At 35.1% G+C, this 22045-nt stretch overlaps 2 protein-coding genes across 2 annotated transcripts; both read right to left on the reverse strand.

Annotated features, from left to right (window-relative positions):
- Positions 1 to 8612: 8612 nt before the first annotated feature.
- LOC141461863 (uncharacterized) lies at positions 8613 to 14667 on the reverse strand. Its single transcript, XM_074143278.1, has 6 exons — positions 14539 to 14667; positions 14348 to 14461; positions 13399 to 13506; positions 11727 to 11840; positions 9791 to 9904; positions 8613 to 9129 (listed from the first exon to the last, which is right to left on the reverse strand). Exons 1-6 carry the CDS (start codon positions 14557 to 14559, stop codon positions 8974 to 8976), a joined length of 627 nt encoding a protein of 208 aa, XP_073999379.1. The 5' UTR covers positions 14560 to 14667; the 3' UTR covers positions 8613 to 8973.
- A 2910-nt stretch (positions 14668 to 17577) lies between these two features.
- On the reverse strand, positions 17578 to 21019 carry LOC141461855 (uncharacterized). The gene is made up of 6 exons (XM_074143261.1): positions 20743 to 21019; positions 20552 to 20665; positions 19482 to 19589; positions 19280 to 19393; positions 18621 to 18734; positions 17578 to 18061 (listed from the first exon to the last, which is right to left on the reverse strand). Exons 1-6 carry the CDS (start codon positions 20761 to 20763, stop codon positions 17909 to 17911), a joined length of 624 nt encoding a protein of 207 aa, XP_073999362.1. The 5' UTR covers positions 20764 to 21019; the 3' UTR covers positions 17578 to 17908.
- Between the last annotated feature and the right edge of the window lie 1026 nt (positions 21020 to 22045).

The following is a 22045-nucleotide window of genomic DNA, read 5'->3' on the forward strand; positions in this document are numbered from 1 at the left end:
ACCTGTAATAGTTTTACCCTTTTCCAGATAGTCGATGAGAATTATTCCTTGCGAATCCCAAAAGACAGTCGCCATAATCTTTCCGGCCGAAGGAACGGTCTTCGCCTTTTTTGGCGCAGATTCCCCCCTTGGTAACCCATTGTTTAGATTGTTCTTTGGTCTCAGGAGTGTAGTGATGTATCCATGTTTCATCCACAGTGACGAAACGACGCTTAAAGTCCTGCGGATTCTTCTGGAACAGCTGCAAACCGTCCTTACACGATTTCGTTTTTGGTCAAGCGTGAGCAATCGCGGCACCCATCTTGCGGATAGCTTTGTCATGTCCAAATGTTGATGCAAAATATTATGTACCCGTTCATTCGAGATGCCCACAGCAATAGCAATCTCACGCACCTTCACTCTTCTGTCATCCATCACCATATCATGGATTTTATCAATGATTTCTGGAGTAGTAACCTCAACAGGGCGTCCAGAACGTTCAGCGTCACTTGTGCCCATATGGCCACTCCGAAAATTTTGAAACCACTTATAAACTGTTCTAATCGAAGGTGCAGAGTCACCATAATGTTTATCAAGCTTCTCTTTAGTCTCCTGAGGCGTTTTGCCTTTCATAAAGTAGTGTTTAATCAACACACGAAATTCTTTTTCGTCCATTTTTTGAAAATCATTCGACTTCCTCGATTCAAACGAATGCCAAACACAAAGAAATAGACCCATCTGGCTGAAACTTGGTGTGTGTTCTTCCAAGAGATGCTGCTAACTAAGGTGCTATCTCTCTGACTTTGCACGGACTTTTCAAACGACCCTCGTAAACATGTACTGGAGGAATTCTTTCAGATTTTTTGATTTATTCGTCATTTATGCCTTCTCAGCCCAGGTAGGAGCTGTTCTAGAAAAGCAGATTACATTCAACCTAACAAGTTTATGGAAGATATAATTGAGGATTAAAATGTCCAACAAAATCCTACATGAAGTTGCTGAAATTATTAGATAAAATTTTCTTTATTTCTTTTACACCTCATCAATATTCAGAAAATGATGCTGCCAGAGATCAGTTTGCAGTAAATGTTCTACAGAATATTAAGTATTGTAGTGTAAGATATGAATTGTTTGTATTCCAAGATCAAATGGTCGGAACCCTCTAAAAAGATCTTAATAGTAAACAACCCCTGCGTAGCCGGGGACATCACAGCACAATCTGTCCCCAATTTAAAATCAATAATGTTCTACGTGTTTCTCATAGCGATTACAGTATTTTTTTTTTTACCCCTGTTGTCTTCTCATTTTTTTGGAAGTCAGAGTACGCGGGTGTGGTAGAAGTTGCCGATGAGAGGGGACATACTATGGGCCCGTTCCCTTGCCACGCACGTAGCTCGGCAGGTCCACTTTAGCCCAGTGCAAATAGACATCAAGGCAATGTTTCGGTCGCGTCGTACCATCTACCTACCGCTTCCATCTCGAAATATCCATCCAAACGCCTATCACTACTCCAAAATAATTCAATTAGTCAATTCGGCTCTAATTTCATTTCACTTCTTTCTCTTTACACTGTTATTCCTTGTTCTGTGAGATTATTTAATTAAAAATCTGATACCGAAACATTCGTATGCTTCTCTCTGTCTATAATTCTCAAGTTAGCACCCATTCTGAACCTCACTCACTGCAATTCATTTCAAAAATTTTTAAAATCTACCATACATTCTCAAATTTTATTCGCCTTTCGTTCCCTTTTCCAAAAAAAAAATTACCCAAAACCCCTCACAAAATGGAACATTTATGAGCAAACAAGGAAGCTGAAGATATCAAATCTTAGCGGAGACTCTATACTTATTGGACATCTCTTTAATATTGGAGGGAAGGATTTCTTTTTCTGTTAATATCAGCCGTCTTATCCTGACTGCGTTTGGTGAAGAGTATCAATAATCCTGCACCGTTATGCTCGCACATCCAATGGCCAATTACTCTATAATCACATCAAGGTTCCCAGATTTCTAGAGGATGGCTGTCCCAGATTAAGAGAGTCTCCAGATGGTTTTTAGGTAGAGTATAACCCTTCCGTCTTTTCAAATCATGTATTTCTGAGTATATTGAATTTTGAAACCTAGTCATGGTCGCAAATAAGTAACTGTTACTGCTAGTAACAGAAACAGCTATAAACCTGTATGGAATGGTGAGTTAGAAGACTGGGGAAGATGTATATATATATAGCGGACTAATGTCATTTCTCACAAGTGACCGAGACAAATGTTTCTTTATTTATTCATTGGTTTTCGTTGAATATCAGTTGGTAGAACTGTAGGGATCGCTGCAACGTCACTAACAGACGCACAAGTCTACGTCTCTTATCAATTGGACGTACGTCCATCCCACTATGTCGATCTACGCCATTCATCACTGGGTTATTACAAGGAGTTACCATCAATAACCCAGCACCGTTATCCCCGCACATCCAAGGCCCAACACACATGCTATCTCCTCCAGTAACCCCGTCGCATTCTCTATGATTCCGCCCCCTCTTAACCATTTCCAACCATCTATTCTACCTAGGGGCCTGCCAATCATATACAATAAAGACGTTGCCAGGTAATTTTTAACAGATGTTCAACCGGGTCGGCTACACACACGCGCGTTATATGATGACAGATCTATCCACTCGGCCAAAACTCAATTATTATTAATGGAAACGCTGGCCAAACAGAAAATTAGATTAGACTGTATTTATACTAGGTGGTGCAGTCGATGTTGTCGAATGGTTTTAGTACAATGAAAAAAGTATAAAAGCTTCGCTTATTAACTAACACGTTCCACATTCAATCTAATTCCCAGAGAGCCAATTAATTCTCTAGGCGAGCTGGATTTCACTTTAAAAATGCCTATACCCTTATTTGAGTACTTTAAATATTCAAAACTTGATTACCTAAAAGACGGAAATTTTACAAATCATTTACAAAATTAGACTTAGGCTCTTAAGCCGTTCACTGCACAACTCGATTAACTCCACAAAACATTTTAAAAAATTGGAGAAATGCGATGAAATAATGTTCATTGTTTATTTATAATTCTTTTTATAATATAAATTCAAATAACTTTACCGTTATCATCCAGCGCCTGCTACATGAATTTGAGTTGAATTATTGCTACGATTTACATTAGAGCACTGGAGTTAATCAAAATGACTTCTTAAATAAATTATTTATTATTTGATAACCCCAAAATTTTTTTATCGTTTAATGGTGTTAATCTTCATTATTTGGGGAAATTTATTATAAATATAAAAAGCTATGACTGAACCAAGTGCTTTGTCACTTAAATTTAAGATATTTCCAAAAAGCGAAGTTAATCGATTTGTGCATTGAACTGATCATATAGTATTAAAATGTGCAGAATGTTTTATACATTTCACATTAGGTGCACAGATTTCACAGATTTACATTGAATATTACCTAATACTCGTGGTATATAAAACTAGCTTAACACTTAACTACGGTTCAGATATTGAAGCTTGCATTTTTTTGAACCATTTTGGAAAAATCCTGTTTTTCCCACCAATTTTTAGACTTCTTTTTTCTCAAAATCTATCAGAACTGAGTTGTTGCAAAAAAAATTACAGTTATAAAGGAGGATTTTCCCTATATTATAAAGAAAATTTGGGAATTTTATCTTTTATAGAAAAAGAGAAAAAAATTATTAAAGTTGGGTGTTATTCAAAGATCCTCTTTTTCGGACACATTTTTTGGGGCTTAACAGAATTATCCTATCAAACTATTTTGACTTATCTCCTTTATTTAACCATTAACTCAAAACAATGTTTGGTTAATAACAGATTAAACTTTAAGAAAATTATTCAAGTACCACCACTTGAGAATGATTCACCCGCTCATCATTAAAGTAAGCATACGTTTAAGGTTTTTGTAGTAACGAGAGTGTTTGGATAAATACTTTAAGAAAATAAAGTAACTCCCACCCACTGACCGCACTTGAAAAGCACTAAAACCGTATAAAATAAGCTGTCCGTCGCGTTAATTTTTAGTTTTCATCTTGGACAAGGGACAAGTCCGGTATTTATAGATTATGAATGGTGTGCGCAAAAGATAAGACAATTCATTGTCCAGGATCGGAAGGTTTAATTCTGTGTGCAGTATAAAGTGAACCCTTCATCAAACTTTTTGTAGTGATTAAAAAATACATAAATCTACAATTATTTTTGCTAAAAACATTTTTTCGTTTTTCATGAAATTCGATTAAGTGTAATTCGGTGTTGATGTGTAGTTTCCACATTCAAAAGTGTTAAAAATTAAATATAACTCATACGTTCGGAGTTAAAAGAAAGTGTTAGATCTTTGACAGTAATAATACGAGTAACAAGAGATTCGAGTAATAATCGTAGTAACAAGAGAGAATTATATTCGTCTTCACATCAGATTTGTTTAAATTTTTTGAGGACTATTTATTCAGGTGAAAGAAGTATAATTGATTTTGCTTTTTTTTTTGTTTTTTTATTGACACCAAAAACTTATGCTAACCAATACACACACGCTCATTTCCCTTAACCAAATTCAAAAATTTAGAAATTAGCGATTTGTAAAGGAGGAAAAAACTTAACTCCCAAACCAGAAACCCTCATAAAATTAATAAATCCGTAACAAAAATTACACGCGAATCTGATCAGTAGCAAAATATATACAAATTAAACCAATGTTCAATCGTATTTCGCGCAAGAAATAGTCGTAGAGACGAGTGTTGGTGTATTGTTAGCTGTAGTTGAGATTGGTGTTGATGTGTACAGCCACGAGCAAAAGATGTAGATGTAGCTATTAATTTAAATATTTGACCGGAAATTTTAAATTGGATTAGGAAGGCTGAAGGGTTGAATAGAATAAGATATAATGTTACAGACTAACAGTGTAATGGCTAGCAATAACTTAGGGACGAGCGTAAATTACAATAACTAACTAGAGTAAACTAAATATAAACTATTTCTAAAAGAATTACGAGTAGAGTAAGGTCGTGAAGAGAGTGTAAGAATGAATCCTCGGTGAGTGAATGCAATGCCCTGAATGAGATTGAATTGTCCTGAGCGGTGGTCTCCTTACATACTCTGATGCTTGGGCAGCTTCTATTGTCCTGAGGCTAAATACAAACTATTTCTAGAAGAATTGGCTAAACTGAATGCAGATTAGAGTCACGATTGATTGTCTGTGAGCAGTGGTCTGGTCTCCTTATATGTATACTCTGATGCTTGGGCAGCTTCTATTGTTCTGAGGCTAAATATAAATTATTTCTAAAAGAATTGGGTGAACTGAACGACGGGTAGAGTAAGGTCGTGAAGAGAGTGTAAGAATGAATTCTCGGTGAGTGAATGCAATGCCCTGAATGCGATTGAATTGTCCCGAGCGGTGGTCTCCTTATATACTCAGATGCTTGGCCATCCTCTATTGTTCTGGACCTACCTGCTTTTAACCCTCTAATCTTTTTAAAAACTTTTCAATCTTCTAATTCTGTAATACTACAGTGAATAGTGTGATTATGAAGCGTGAAACTTACTTTTGAGTTGTGTGAAATACACTCATTTTTCTCTCTTTTTTTTTTTTTTTTTTTTTTTTTTTTTTTTTTTTTTTTTTTTTTTTTTTTTGGCATTAGCTGTTAAGCCATAGCCACTTATTATTCCTACACGACCAAAAGTTGTCACCCCTGGCCGGAATTGGTCCCCCCTCGCACTCAATCGTACCAATTATGCACACTAAGGATTCTAATTCTAAATCTACACTATTACTATACAGCCACTGCAATAAATACTTTCATTCAAATAAATACAGTCATACCGGTAATAAATAATATATGTACATGCAAATTATATAATACACTCATACAAAACCGTATATGCTTTATAACACTCACACACACATACATACGCACACATAAGAATACTTTATAAGGGTGGAGTACTCGATATTCCTCCAACCCATTAGACTTAAAGCAGATATATTCTGTAACTTTTACGTTTTGTACTGTTTTCTGTGCAAATATCTAATTAACTTGTTCATTGTTTGGTGGTGTCTTCTATAGAGAGTTTTGGGTACCATTCCCAAGCATATGTGGCTGGTCTTTCAGTCTCTGTTTGCACTGATACAGAGCTTTCATTAATTACCTTGAACGCTTACGTTTTTTGGGTTTAGGACGTTTACTTTCGGCGACAAAACAAAATCTGTGCGGTTGTAATACCTCCTTTCAGTACAAGTAAAATAAATAAAGAAGTTTAGGGAAATTTTAGATAAAATTTCAATTTATAATTTTAGAATATTCGCTTTAAAGAAAAAACATACAGATAAGCCCTCGATGTATAGTTAGGTGTATTGGAAGGGTTCGAATCCATAATCAGTAGTGACACTTTGCAATTTGTGAAAAAAAAGAAGCAAGAATTGATTAAAAGCATAGCAAATGGATCACGTATATAGCAATCAAATCCACGCCTTGGTTGTAACATTTTGAAGTGATGGTTTTGTTTGTTGTATGCGATACCGTGCATGTGCGTGTGTAAAAGTTGGCTAGGGTGCGGGTGTATATATGCAGGCTATAAAATGCGAAGGGGGTTTCCAGCCCCTTCCTTCCATACCACAGTGGTTGGACTATTGGTAGCAGCCGAACCGAGTTTGATTCGTTAAGTGTACGAGTGCATGTTTGATTCAGAACGAGTCCAAAAGCGGTTGCGGTCTAGATGAAAGGGCCAGTAATGCGGTTAGTTCTGGCGGCCTGAACATGCGTCTCCCTACTGGCTCACTCATCTACATTTCTATTATATACCGCTAATTTCTGAAATATATGCGAACAAACCCATAGCTGATGCCAAAGCATTCGTGTATCGATATAGTTAAACGACTAGCCCCTTTTCTACTTAAAATACAACTTCTATTATATATATATTTAGGTGTACTGCTTTTGTCTAGGCCAACATGGATTCATACAAATGATAGACTGATAAAGCTGTGTCTAGACTATATACCATACTGCTAAAAAAGACTAAAACAAAATCAATATTAACAAGAACAACCAACGCTTATGTTTAAAATAAAGAATTTTAGCATAATATTAACTGTTCAACCAAATTCAACAAAGGTGAACATTAAAAAAAACTTATCTAACTACTCGTAATTCAATATACAGTCGAGCCTCCCATAAAGGACACTCTCACTAGCGACCACCTCCATTTACGGACAGTTTTGTTGGATTTCCCCGTTTTACCCCTATACACTTTCTATATAAAAGAACCTCCGTCTAACGGACACTCTACATAACGACCGCGGACATTGATTCCATTGGGGAACGGATTAAATGTTTCACCTCCCACCAACGACCACCTTATTATTAAAAGTTCGTTTGACGCGGTGATCAAAATAATTATCCCCTCTCAAGTTTTTGTTTTTTTTTCTGGTTTTTCCTAAAGTTTCCTATATAAGCTCCATCCATCTTGAACCATTTTAATCATTTTTCAATATAACTTTGGACGAACAATATTATTTTTTTCCGATATGTCTCTCAAACGAAAGTGGTTAACTCTAGAAGAGAAAATAAATGTGTTGGAAGATTTTGCAAAAACCAAATCGAGCCACCGTCAACTTGCCGAAAGGTTGGTTCTATTTTTCTAATAATAGATAATAGTATGATGATAATTTTACCATAATTTATTATTTTTATGAATAAATGTGATGATTATTATAAAAATTATTAATTAAGTCAATAATATGTAGTTTTTTGATAGTTTTTTTGGATAATTAATAAGTGATGAAATTTGATGCATATCATATAGCTAAATAAATAATTACGCAATTATGTACGTTTTTAAATCTATTAATAGTAAAAAGATTTTAAATAGATGTTTGGAAAAAAAACCCCATATTTTTTCATTATGAAACTTGCCTACCTCCTTCTAACGGCCACCTCCAAACAGCGGCCACTTTGCTTTCCCCCGCCAGTGTCCGTTATTGTAAGGTTCGACTGAATCTTTGTGCAGATTGTGTCAGGAAGAGGAGGAAACGGCCTCTAACTTGCTGTGTTCTATTGCGTTGCAATCGAGCGGTTGCGCTATGAAACCTTTGGCACTTTTGAGGTCAATGGAGATTGTAGTGCAAAAATAAGTAATTGGGTTAGAAGGGGAGGTTTCGACTATCAAACTCAAAAAAAGAGGAATGCACAAATAAGCCTCTTGGGGCTGCAGTGCCTTGGTGTATAGGTCCCGTCCCGTTTTCTATTTTTTAATTCAATATTTAAGGCGTGAACAGATAAAACCGTGGGTTTCAATAGATCTTATTTTTGGGAGACACAGTTGTAATCAGTCAGCTCAAGCTGATTTCATTTACTAAAAAGAATCAGAAACTGTTATAAATACTCAGACGACATTCTCTTGAAATCATTCTCCAAGTTCTTACAAAATATTCTTTTCAAAATATGTAAAAAAAAATTATAACAGAACTTGGCAATAGTCTTTCTTCTCCTTGTTACTGTTCACGATGCAATGTGTGCAACTGTATGCATTTCCAAGTCTACCCTTAAAAGCGATGTTTTTCTCGTTTAGTTCCTTTAATTTAGGCAATAAATAAGGAGATTAAATTCAACAGTTAGCAAATTTTATTGGATATTAAAAAAATACAAGAAATTTTTAAAAAGTTATAATGAAGCAAGCGGCTACTTGATTAAAATATAAGCAGAAATAAGCCAAATAAATCATTGATTGGTTAAACTAATAACTTTTCTGACCTTCTAAGGTCTATTTCAGACTATATGTCGAACGCTATATAAATGTATTTATCTGATATGGTGATGTAAGTCAATATGGTTGGAACTGGTAACTCACATTGTCAATATAATTAAGATTTCCTAATACAAGTTACTAATGAATTAGTACTTTAATGTATTGATTGATCAAGGATTATCCCATCATCAAGAGATATGTGGGTTCCGAGTTCCTACCATATTGACTTACATTATTGACCGGCCGTTGGACACCTGCCATACCGAACGATGAATTAATGTCATTTCAATGCGAACGCCGCCACGCATATTGAAGGCGGCTATATCATTACAGGAGATGGTCGTCCTCTCATATCCATAAAAAACGCCACCAGCTCTCATTGCCTGCAACAAGCAAATTCATTCTATAGAGAGATTGGTTAAAGCAAACATTAGTTTAAGCAAGTATAGTGGTTTCTACAATAAGCAGTTTGAAATCCTATATTGCTGTATTCTAACGCTGCTTCTTAGTCTCCACATTTGGAAAACTTACGCTTAATTTGTTTGTATTTTACTTATATATTTATATTCTTTTTGGGTATGATTGAAAACAAAGTTGCTTTAATATCTCAGAAAATTTGCGCTCAGGTCTCTCTAGTGCACTGTCGGCTTCTGGAAAGTGTTATCTCGCTACTAAAACACAGTCTATCATCGCACTGAGAAATAAAGAGTCTCCTAAAAACTGAAAATCTAACTGGGGTTATCTGATTTTCAAGATTAACTTTCAAAACATTATTTTTCTTAACATAGAACAAGACATTAACTAGTAACTTCGATAAATTTTTTCGCTTTTGACTAAGATTAGCTATTAGAGCAACCAAACACTTAACAGCATGGTTGAGGGACAGTGCCCAATCAGCAAAACTCTTGCTAGTACTCTAAGAGAAGTTATTGTAATCGTGCGGATTTCCGATAATATGCAATACTGCATCAGATGAAGTAGTACCAGAACTTATTTAAGAATTTCTTTCTAAAAAAATCAAGCTAATTACTAATTGATACTCACTCGACTGCGCTCGAAATATGAAACACGAGAGATCATTAGTTCCCAAGCATGAATATGGAACCAGACATCATACGCCATTGAAGGGCAAAATTGGAAGACCACTTCTCCTGGAAACTAAATAATTTTAAATGTTAATAACGCTGCATCCAACTTGATTTTGCCTTGATTTCGATTTTTGAACTCAAATTTGTTTGATTACGGCTTGAAAAATTTCGGACTTCAAGCAAAAATAACTTTTTCACAAATCCCTTTCAGATAGGACACATATCGTCTGCCATTCAGAGCATATATTCGTGCCAAAATGTTAAGCAAATGGAGGAATCTTAGTTTTAAAGACATACGAGTACGTCCAAAAAGGAACCTCAGTTCAAAACATATTAATATCTCTTACAATAAATAATTAGTACGAGGGTCGTTTGAAAAGTCCGTGCAAAAATAAAAACTACTTAAGTTTTTGGGGTAAACCTTTTTTATTTTTCAACATAGTCTCCTTTTAGGCTTATACACTTCGTCCAACGCTGCTCTAGTTTGTTGATCCCTTCCGAATAATAGGATTTGTCCAAGTCTGAAAAATATCATTCGTTTCTGCAATCACCTCCTCGTTTGAATAAAATCTTTTTCCCGCCAGCCATTTCTTCATATTGGGGAACAAATAGTAGTCCGAGGGAGCCAAGTCTGGAGAATAGGGGGGATGTGAAACGAGTTGGAACCCTATTTCCATTAATTTTGCGACCACAACTGCTGAGGTGTGAGCTGGTGCGTTGTCGTGATGGAAATGGACTTTTTTGTGGGCCAATCGTAGGCGTTTTTCTTGCAGCTCGGTTTTCAAACGGTCCAATAACGATGAATAATATGCACCTGTAATAGTTTTACCCTTTTCTAGATAGTCGATGAGGATTATACCTTGCGAATCCCAAAAGACAGTCGCCATAATCTTTCCGGCCGAAGGAACGGTCTTCGCCTTTTTTGGCGCAGATTCCCCCTTGGTAACCCATTGTTTAGATTGTTCTTTGGTCTCAGGAGTGTAGTGATGTATCCATGTTTCATCCACAGTGACGAAACGACGCTTAAAGTCATGCGGATTCTTCTGTAACAGTTGCAAACCGTCCTTGCAACACTTCACACGATTTCGTTTTAGGTCAAGCGTGAGAAAATCACTCGACTTCCTCGATTCAAACGAATGCCAAACACAAAGAAATAGACCGATCTGGCTGAAACTTGGTGTGTGTTCTTCCAAGAGATGCCACTAACTAAACATAACCTCGATACGCGCCAGTAGTGCTATCTCTCTGACTTTGCACGGACTTTTCAAACGACCCTCGTATAAGTATGATTTTTAATAAATTTTTTCTGTAATCATCATATGCAGTTTATAAAAACTAAAAAATTGTAGCATGAACTCACTTTCTGGCGCAATACTTACGAGTAATTATCTGTTATTAAGTCTGTTACTAGAATTATTGTAATCTTTCTACTTTTGCAATGTTTTGAGCTCCAACTATGGAGCTCTTTTAGTTTTTTGTACCAGAGATTTAATAACTAGTTAATATATGAGATAACTCCTCTTAAAAATGCACTACATCAAGGACCTACTCATTGCACATCTACAAGAACGTTATGTTCTTTCCAAAATAATAGTAAATTCAAATTTTGGGAAACGCAACGATTTTTTCTCGTAGTTTATGAATTGTATTCGCGTTGTTGCAATGAAATACTGTTAAAAACTAGGATAACTTCTTTGTTATTTTTCTTTTACCGAAAATTTAATTACATCTTTTAAATGAAACTTTTTTTTTTAACAGTCCCCTATTAAAACTAAATTAAAAGAATGGTTGCTATCGATAATATAGCTGGGATTAATGGCGCTGCTGATATTTCGGTTTTTATTGACCTAGTCATTCCTCGAAAAACAGTAAAGGATAAAAACATTAATTACCAAAGTTTTCTCCAGAATCCAGGAAACAAACATGTTGTCCAGATTCCTGTAGCTTTGCAATAAGATAAGTTGAGAGCCAATAATAGTCAATTCAAGTAAAGGCCCAACGACAAACTGGAATAATATTAAGCAAAAAATTAGAGCTAGTTGTTGTAGAGTATAAAATAGTTGCATTGCGTTGATTGTTTGTTAGTCATTGCATTTGCAAGTGGAAAATTACTTTCACCAAAGCGATTATTACCAAATTTGCAAATAGTGTACAAGGAAACTATTATAAGTTTTGATGTTAATAATAACATTTTGCTAGAACCAATTAATTCTTTAAAGAATAGCATCAGAAATTTGAGGAGAAATAAATAGGACCATTGGAAGAAAGAATAAGAAGAAATATTTATTATAATAAATATGTACATAAAATAAATATAGAAGTATAAATGTATAATACATTTAAACCTTCTTAATTAACTAAGTGAAGTAAGAGAAAAGTTAGGGGGATTGGAAAGCCGGGAAAAAGGAGGAAAAACCTGCAGCTAGTGTAGAGAGTTAGAGTAGGATATGCTTTAGTCTTCTGTGTCGGTATGTTGTAGAAGGATCTGTAGGAGGCTATGTCGCGGCAGAGTGGATTAGGATGACAGACTAGGATGGTAAGGAGTTTGAGCAGACGATTTTGGATATAGGAGTGTACAGGGGATAATGGATGCAGTCTCATGGAGTGAGTCAATTCTAGTGCGTCGTGGAGAATCTGTTGCGAGTCTGAGAAATTTGTTCTGGGTTACCTGAAGTTTCTTGATGTTGCTACTACAAGTCTAGGCTCCAGGCGGAGCAGGCGTAGAGCAACATCAGCCTAATGACTACTTTGTAAAGGAGGAGTTTGCTGGTCACAGTCATTTTGGAGTCACGTGAGAGTAGAGGAAATGATAGTCTTGTAGTCCAGTTTGCCTACGTTTTCTTTGTCCTGTACGTGCGTAGTGAAAGTCAGTTTGTTGCCCAAAGTTAGCCCTAAGTAGTTAACGTAAGGTAGACCACGGAATGAGACGAACCATTAGAAAAATAATTAGCACGGCCTGTCATTAATAAGAACTGTTAACCTGAAATACAGCCGAGTTTTCAGGTTTTTTAAAGATTATACTCTGGCCATGGGGCGTCCCTTGATGCCAAGCCCCTGTACCACAAGAGTCTAGATGTGCCTACACTTTGTTGATGTATGAGAAAGATTCTCCCATTTTCGTCTAGCCCAGAGTATTTCTCACCGGTCTATTCTGGGCGCTATCCTTTCATCTGCTCTCGAATTGCCATTATCAAACGGATTACATTTGCTTCACTTTCTGACACTATCTATCTGCATTTTGGTAGATAGCCACCAAGTCCTGCACTTAAGAGATCTATTCTTAGCCTTCAAACAGTTTAATAATGCATAAAGCCTGATTGAGGCTGCACAGACTCGGCGTCAAGGCTCACAGCAATCTACCGTTAGGAACACTATTAGGTGGGAAACCTTTGCCTCCAAACTGTGACGGATTGGACTTTTGCAGACCCTAAGCAACCACCTCTCCAGTCCAATATACATGGGCTGCAAAGTGTTGGTCTCTAATCTTGGAATGTCATCTGGTCAACCAAGAATATACCCAGATCCTGGCCTACATCCTGTCTAAAATAGACATTTAAAACTTACTCCACCACTCCTGAAATGGTTGATGCTCCTGTTGACCTGGAATTCAGAATGAATCCAAGTTGGTTGTAATTGATGGTGCTCAACTTTTATGTAAAAGAATTCACCTTCCTAATTAAACAAAAAAAGATGGTTATTTAAGAATAGTTTAGGTCAAATATAGCCTATAAGTACATACCTTTTTAGTTGTGTACAGGATGTACACGGAGAAGAGTTCGAAACTTCAAGAGGTGATTCAGCAGCTCAAATGCAACAAAAAATATTCTCTTCACTTTGGCCCGATTCTCAATAGTGTCCAAGATATTTGCATTTTTAACTTTTCCGTCGATATGGCGCCATAAAAACAGTCGTATCTTTTTTATCCTTTATCCTACAACAAATCTGCTTATTCCAAACGAAAAAGCATTAAATTTCCTATAAATCTGCTTAACCCAGAGCCTCAAAACGTTTCTTATAAACAATGCAATTTTTACTTTAATGTCTAAAAAATTCGTTCTCGATGATTTCTGTTAAAATTGTCAACTGTATTTTTTCAATGATTAATGAATCAAGGAGTCACCCGATTACAGAAAAACTTGTGCATTTATTGAACTTCAAGATCATATAGATGTTATTGTTTTTAATAAAACCCTACCCCGAACAGAGCGGGTGTAAATGCAGAAATCTGGGAAGTTGCGCAACCTTACATTGATATCAAATTATTAATTTACTCGTAAGTCAATTTTTGGAGAAGGAACAAAAAGAAAATAACCATTTTAAAAATGCAAATATCTGGGACACTATTGAGAATTGGGCCAAAGTTATTTTCATTTGAGCTGCTGAATCGCTTCCCGAAGTTTCGACCTCTCCTCCGTGTACACCCTGTGTATAAATGTTAAAGCCCAAAAATATTGATATTTTTCAATCTGATGTATTAATGAAAACAATGAATTGCAAGCTGCATAAAACTTACGTAAACCAAATTAACCATTGATCGCACAGCATCATGATCTAGGCTAGGCGGGGCCAAGACATACAACTCTCCATTTGCATTCAGCTCCATACGTAATATATCAATACCTGATACCTGTTGATGTAAATTAGTTTAGGCTAATTCTCAAATTTAAAAACTATCAATTTTATTAGTAGTAAATAATTGCTTACCGCATGCATATTAAAGTTCATGATGATTGTGTGTTAGAATTTAGATGCAGACTTTTAGGTAGTTGTCCTATTATGAGGTCACACCTATTCTGAAGTGAAAGGAACCAAAATGGCTTCCTAAAGCAGATAATAAAATCTGTATTGCCATCAAAAAAATATTGATTAGGGAAAAAAAAAATTTTACACACCAAAAAACAAAAATCACACACCAATAAAGTCCATTACGTTTTTCCTAACCATCTTCTAATTAAAAATTAATCTTAAATTTCTATCTTCCTTATCAGTAAAAAAAAATCAAAATTTGGGGGAGCGACTTCGTTCGTCCCTTCTCCTCTACCACATTTCTTTGTTAGTTCTTTCAAATTACTGGTTCATCAACTTCTTTTATACCCCAAATTGTGGAGTTTTAAAATCGAGTCCTTTACTAAAAATTCGTGCAAGAAAATCTTTAATAAAAATCAAAAATAGGACCATAACATCCAACGTCCAGATACACCGTCTTCTTCATGTTTAAAATACGAAGACCTAACTTCCTAGCTGCAGCCTAGAACTCTTGTAATACTCCTGAGAGAGGCTGACAAAGATCTCGCTTTCAGCGTTTGGGCCATTCTGTTGGATTTGTGCGAGTGGCTAGTATTGCTATTTATAGTGATAAATTAAATTTGAGAGGAGATAGAGGATCTCATTGTCCTCAGACATCTACAATTTTGTTTGACAGCTCATTGGTCTTAAATTTAGAATTTAAAACTTTGGTTACCTTAAAAACTGTTACGAACACTCGTACAGCTTTCCATACTATTATGTTCAAAGTTATAGCTGAAAATTTTCCCTCAAATTGCGATATAATTGAAGAAATATTTTTTAAAAAAAGGTACGTTTTGTGTATTATTAAATAATAACATAAGCTAACTTTGCGGGAAAATCTCCAAATTTGGTGTAGCAACACTATACCAATCAGCCCATTTTCATAAAATTTAGGAAATCAACCTCACATTTGGTGATAAAAATGTTACACTTATTCTCATAAATGCATATAACATGCGTCTAATGTACCAAATTTGAAGAACATCATTGGTTTAATAAGAAGAATTACTTACGGTTGACCCATTTTTTTACCAAAACCTTATGGTTTGATGCATAGTTCCCTGACAACTTTTTCCAATTAAGAGACCCAGCAACCATCCAGTGTATTCTAGTGGATATTGAAGCTAAGCTCAAGCGCCTCTCATGAACTGCTTGAATACGATTTATTTTCAGCATTCCCAGAGACACTCTCGCATTTCGCGCTACTACAATGAGTTGAAGTGGCTTTTCCCCTGTCTACCGCCGCCAGTATTTTTTTTGGCTTCATTCCTTTTCCAAGTTATCCGGTCTCAAAGACCATATTTTCCAACTCTTCAAGTTCAAATCCTCGATCCATTCTCGCAATACTAGATCTCGTTCCTCTGATCTCTATATTCCCTCTCACCGTACCTCATCCTTTGACAAATCCTTCCTAATACTCTACCTCTCTCTGGAACTCCTTACCTTCATCGGTCCGCCATGCTCCTATCCTTTCTATCTTTAAATCCCGCCTATTATCTCCTTTCTACTCAGCTTCCTCCGAAATGAATTCATTTATTTCCTTAATTTTAATTCTAATTTTTGTAAATACTTGCCTATTTTTGTTTATAAATATCTAAAATTCAGGCCAAACCAATAGGGCCTCCAATTGTACATGCATTTATTCTAAGGGGACAATAGGCCCAGGAAAATAAATGTATTTTCATTCATACATTTATGGTGTCTAAGCAAAATTTCCAATTGCACTCTTACCAAAAGTCTCCCTTATCAAATTTTCTCTTACTAGAACAAGAGACAGTAACATTTAGATTTATCGTGACTGTGTTTTCCTTGAATTCGAACAAGAGATCTTCCAAAACTCCTAGCAATTTAGGCATATCTTTAAGTAGTTCATTTTAATATTGAAAGTGTCACATTAAAAGCATTATTTTTGAATAATCTCCTAAAATTACAAAAAAAAATCTATGCAATGAAAGGGCTCATTCGTCATTAAATGTTAAGAATGTGATAAGTTCATTTATTTTACTGAAAGAGAACATTAGAGGACTGATTAACCTCTTACCCCGCAACTGAATAGATGCCTTAATTCAATTTACTTCATACAAGTTACAAAAAATAGTAAATTCATTAAAACTGTTATAATTTACTAAATGTATTCAAATTGGGTTTAGGTCTGCAATGCTGCATAATATTGCATATTTTATGCATAATATTGCAAGCAGTTTTTTTGTATCTTCCACCGGAAACTTTCGATAAGTATTAGAGAAATTTTATTCATTTTGGTGAAGACCATTCGACTTCATGTTTTCGTCCCACTCTAAAACTTGCTGACCCAATGGTCTGGTACAATGAATATTAAAGCTAGGCAAAAAATTATGACAGAAATTGGCAATAATCTATCTTATGAAGTAATCTTAATGGAGTATGAAACGAAATTAAATATTGAATTTGGTGTACCGCGGGTGAAATAAGATTGCGGAACTCTGCTTTAGGGGATATGAGGATACCCTGCGTAACTATCTTCCGTTTTGATTGTAAAATATCCCTCTTTGGTTACTAGAAATGGGGGTATATATACTTATCACAAGACAGTGTAAGCAAGCACACATAACATTAAACGCGTAGCCGCCACGGTAGCCGAACGGTTAGAGGTGAGACCTGCGAAGCTAATATGTATTGTGGTACTGGGTTCGATTCCCCGGTCTTAGGCCTTGGATTTCATTTAATGGTTAAAAAAATTTACAGCAAAGTATGTTTACTAGTTGCCTCCGTCCTAATTAGTAGTTGGCCGTTAAGCCCCGCCTGGAAAAAATAGGCGATTACTTTACTAATCTTTCTTTTCCTTGATTGTGTTTGCGATTGAATGTTATTGTGTGCAATTGTATGCATTTACAAGTCTAAAATGCAGTGTGTTTCTTGTTTAGTTCCTTTAATTTAGGCAATAAATAAGGAGAATAAATTAAACGATTAGCAAATTTTATTGAATATTAAAAGAATACAAGAAATGTGGTTTGATTAAAATATAAGCAGAAATATAAGCCTAATATCATTGATTGGTTAAACTAATAACTTTTCTGACCGTCCAAGATCTATTTCAGATTACATGTCGAACGCTATATAAATGTATTTATTTTTGATAAGGTAATGTAAGTCAATATGGTTGGAACTGGTAACCCACATAGTCAATATAATTAAGATTTCCTTACACAAGTTACTAATAAATTAGTACTTTAAATCATTGATGGATCAAAGATTATCTCATCATCAGAGATATGTGGGTTTCTAGTTCCTACCATATTGACTTACATTAGGAACGGCCATTGGACAACTGCCATACCGGCCGACGGATTAAAATCACTTCAATCTCAACGCCGCTACGCATGTTGATGAGGGCAGGTATATCATTATAGGAGATGGTCGTCCTGTTGTATACATACAGAACATCACCAGCTCTGATTGCCTGCAACAAATGAATTCATTAGACTATTTAATATAGGATTAAAATAAATCCTATATTGCTGTATCCTAACGCTGTTTCTTTCAGGATCATAATAATAGTCTCCAAATTTGGAAAAATTAGGCTTAAACTGTTTGTATTTTACTTATATATTTACATTCTTTTTGGGTTTAACGAAAAACAAAGTTACGTTAATATCTCAGATCATTTGCGCTCAGGCCTCTCTAGTGCACTGTCAGCTTCTGGAAAGTGTTCTCTCGCTACAAAAACACAGTCTATCATCGCACAGAGAACTAAAGAGTCTTCTAAAAAACAGAAAATCTAACTGGGATACCCAATTTTCAATATTAACGTTAAAAACAGTATTTTTCTTAACATAGAACAAGACATTAACTAGAAACTTCGACAAGTTTTTCGCTTTTGATTAAGATTAGCTATTAGAGCAACTACATACATACACATAGAGAAAAATTGGCGATAGATTACAATACTAAATCAGATGTAGTAGTAACAGAGGTTTCATTTCTAAAAAAATTGATGCTAATTACAAATCGATACTTACTCGACTGCGCTCGAAGTATGAAAAGAGATAAACCATTGGTTCCCAAGCACGAATATGGAACCAGACATCATGCATGACAGTAGTGTAAAACTGGAAGACCACTTCTCCGGGAAACTAAATCATTTTAAATGTAAATAATTATTCTCTAAGAAATATCTTCAAGATAATACTAAGGAATTAGTTCTCTGTAAAATGGACACTATTTCTAAAAGAATTGGGTGAACTGAATGACGAGTAGAGAAAGGTCGTGAAGAGAGTTGAAGAATGAATCCTCGGTGAGTGAATGCAATGCCCTGATTGCGATTGAATTGTCCCGAGCGGTGGTTTAGTCTCCTTATATACGTACTCTGATGCTTGGGGCAGCTTCTATTGTTCTAGGCTTACCTGCTTTTAACCCTCTAATTCCTTTCCAAACCACTTTTTACCAACTTTTGAATTCGAGAATTTGGTTGCAGTATAAGTGTAAGGGTTAAAACTTTTACAATCTACAAGTAATTAACTTGTTAATGGAGGATTAGGTTAATGAGGATTAGATTTCCTGAAATCAAAAGACTAGTTGCTATCGATAATATAAACGAAATTAATGGCGCTGCTGAGATTTCGGTTTTCTTGGCCAAGACATTCCTCGATAAACAGTAAAGGATAAAAACATTAATTACCAAAGTTTTCTCAAGGATCCAGGAAGTAAGGATCCTATCCAGATTCCTGTAGCTTTTCAGTATGATTAGTTGACAGCCAAAAGTGGTCAATTCAAGTAAAGGCCCATCGACTAACTGTAACAATAATTAGGCTAGAAAATATCTAAATTTTGGCCTACATCCTGTCTCTAAATTAGACATCCTAGACTTATTCAAAACTTACCCCACCACTCCTGAGATGGTTGATGCTCCTGTTGACCTGGAATTCATAATGAATCCATGTTGGTTGTACTTGATGGCGTTCAATATTTATGTAACGGAATTCTCCGTCCTAATTTTTGTACAAAAAAAAAAACTACAAAGTCTAATTGTGAATAGTGTACGAGTAGGTTAATTTAGCTTAACTTCTCCCAAATACCTACCCATTTTAGTTGTATACAGGGTGGACCAGTAAGTATTGTCCATAGGCCTACTGTGGGTAGTACATCTAAAGTGGAGTTTAATGACGTATTGGCCAACTTCATATTTTTCACTGTTCTTGAGTGAAGTCACTTTAATTTTTTTTTTCTAAAATCATTACTTTTTTGCAATAAAAATGTTATTACTTAGAAAGTTTTAGTCCGAATTCGATTCTGATGACACGGTTAGAAAGACAGATAAATTTTCTAAAAATTGATACCATTTTGAAGCATAAGTTATTCTCCAACAGCCTCAATTGGAAAAAAAAGTAATGATTTTAGAAAAAAAATTAAAGTGACGTCACTCAAGAACAGTGGAAAATATGAAGTTGGCCAATACGTCATTGAACTCCACTTTAGATGTACTACACACAGTAGGCCTATGGACATTTCTTACTGGTTCACCCTGTATATGTATATTTTGTTTTTTGCATAAAGTATCTCATTGTTTAATAATTATTAAATTTACTTATTAAAGCCTTGGTATATCTTTACTAAATTTAAAATAATTTGTCGAGTGTAATAGCTGGTTTAAAAATGCTTAAAATGAATTAAATCTTGAAAAAGTTTCCTTCTAAATGATCACCTCTACTTCTCCATTTAGAAATGCAAGTCCCTCATCTTGTTTCGGTAGACAGTTCAGTTTAAGATGGTGAACTGTGGATCTTATGGTTACAAAATTATTTAGATATTTTTGAAAAAAAGAAAACTTTTTTAGAGTTTAGGTATCCGTGGCGTAAATAGAAGATTTAGCTCAAATTTACAGATAACCTTCAATTTACTGTTTTAATGAATACCAATAATTGCAAGCAAAAAAAAACTGCATAAAACTTACGCAAACCAAATGCACCATTATACCCAAAGTATTATCATCCAGGCTAGGCGGGGCTAGGACACACAATTCTCCGTTCGCTTTTATCTCCATTCGTAATACATCAATTCTGGGCAACTATTGATATTTTAGTTAGTTAATACCAATTTCAAATTTAAATTTAGCTAATTTATTAATCTTAAATAATTGCTTACCACATGTACGTTCAAATTCATGATGATTTGTTAGAATTTAGAAACAAACTTATAACTTTCCTGTTGTGAGATCACTTCTATTCTGAAGTAAAAGGAGTGAACAAAAATGGCCTCCAAAAGCAGTTTAAAAAAAATGCATTCCTAACAAAAAAAATATGCATTAAAAAAAAACAAACCTTTTACAACTCAAAAACAGAAAAACACCCCCAACCTTTAAAGTAAATTACGGCTATCCTACCAATATCCTTAATAAAAAATAGTTTTAAATTTCTGCTTGTCTTTTCAGTAAAAACAAAATTTGGGGGAGCGACTTCGTTCGTCCTTTCTCCTCTATCTCATTTCTTTGTTAGTTCTTTTAAATTACGAATTCATCAACTTCTTTTATTCCCAAAATTTTAAGTTTTTACTAAAAATTGGTGCACGAAAATCTTCAATAAATCAGAAATAGGACCACAACATCCAACGTCCAGATACACCGTCTTTTTCATGTTTAAAATACGAAGACCTAATTTCTTAGCTGCAGCCAAAAACTCTTGTAGTATCCCTGAGGATATTACAAATATATTAATCCTAAGCGAATTATCAAATTCAACACCCTCTCTTATCAAATTTTCTTTTACTAAAATAGGACAAGTACGCTACCTAGGACTGTATTTAGACAGTCAACTAACCTGGAACCCACTCAGTAGATTGTAGTGCTGCACGAGACCGAGACGAGGCGAGACTTTATGCAGTCTCGATCTCGGTCTCGGTCTCGGTCGCTCAAGTCTCGGTCTCGTCGAGATATCTCGGTCTCGGTTTTTTTGAATTTTTGTTTAAGTATTAAAAGCGGTTTGCTATTAATAATCTTTTCAAAAAATGTTATTATTTTCTAATAATTATTTTAATTTATATATTGGTAATGAAAATGTGTGTAAAAGAAGACAACTACTTAGACTTCAGTGCATCATATATTACTATTACTGTTATATATCTTTATATAATTTCAAAAAGATGTTAAAAACGCGCCAAATGAAAGACCCAAATAACATATCTGCCTCCTATAACAAGTCGATTCGTGAAATAAAAAATACACCTCCCAACAAACTTCCCGCTCCATTAGTTATGGCTGTTGGTGAAGATAAAGAATCTGATGATTCACCTTTTGACGACGACGACGACTGCATCAATATTTTTGCACCATTTGCTCAAAAATCAGCAAATATCACCGAAGCATGGAAGACAGAAATAATTAATACTATACCAAATTAGACCAAGCACCAGTAGACGTTGACATTTTAGAATGGTGGAAAACACTTGAGAA

Source organism: Rhodnius prolixus, unplaced genomic scaffold (genome assembly GCF_049639745.1).
Source record: "Rhodnius prolixus isolate KJV_2025 unplaced genomic scaffold, Rpr scaffold_12, whole genome shotgun sequence".
In the NCBI taxonomy this organism is placed as follows: Eukaryota; Metazoa; Arthropoda; class Insecta; order Hemiptera; family Reduviidae; genus Rhodnius; species Rhodnius prolixus.

Bases quoted from the DNA above. Each gene is read 5' to 3' on its own strand.
- LOC141461855 (XM_074143261.1), bottom strand. From the start codon at position 20,763: ATGAATTTGAACGTACATGTG. The intron at 20,666-20,742 runs GTAAGCAATTAT...AAATATCAATAG, and splicing joins TGAATTTGAACGTACATGTG to TTGCCCAGAATTGATGTATT. The intron at 19,394-19,481 runs GTAAGTTTTGAA...TTATTGTTACAG, and splicing joins ACCATCTCAGGAGTGGTGGG to TTAGTCGATGGGCCTTTACT.
- LOC141461863 (XM_074143278.1), bottom strand. From the start codon at position 14,559: ATGAACTTTAATATGCATGCG. The intron at 9,905-11,726 runs GTAATTAATGTT...AAAATTATTTAG, and splicing joins GGATTCTGGAGAAAACTTTG to TTTCCAGGAGAAGTGGTCTT. The intron at 9,130-9,790 runs GTGAGTATCAAT...TGCTTGTTGCAG, and splicing joins CATATTTCGAGCGCAGTCGA to GCAATGAGAGCTGGTGGCGT.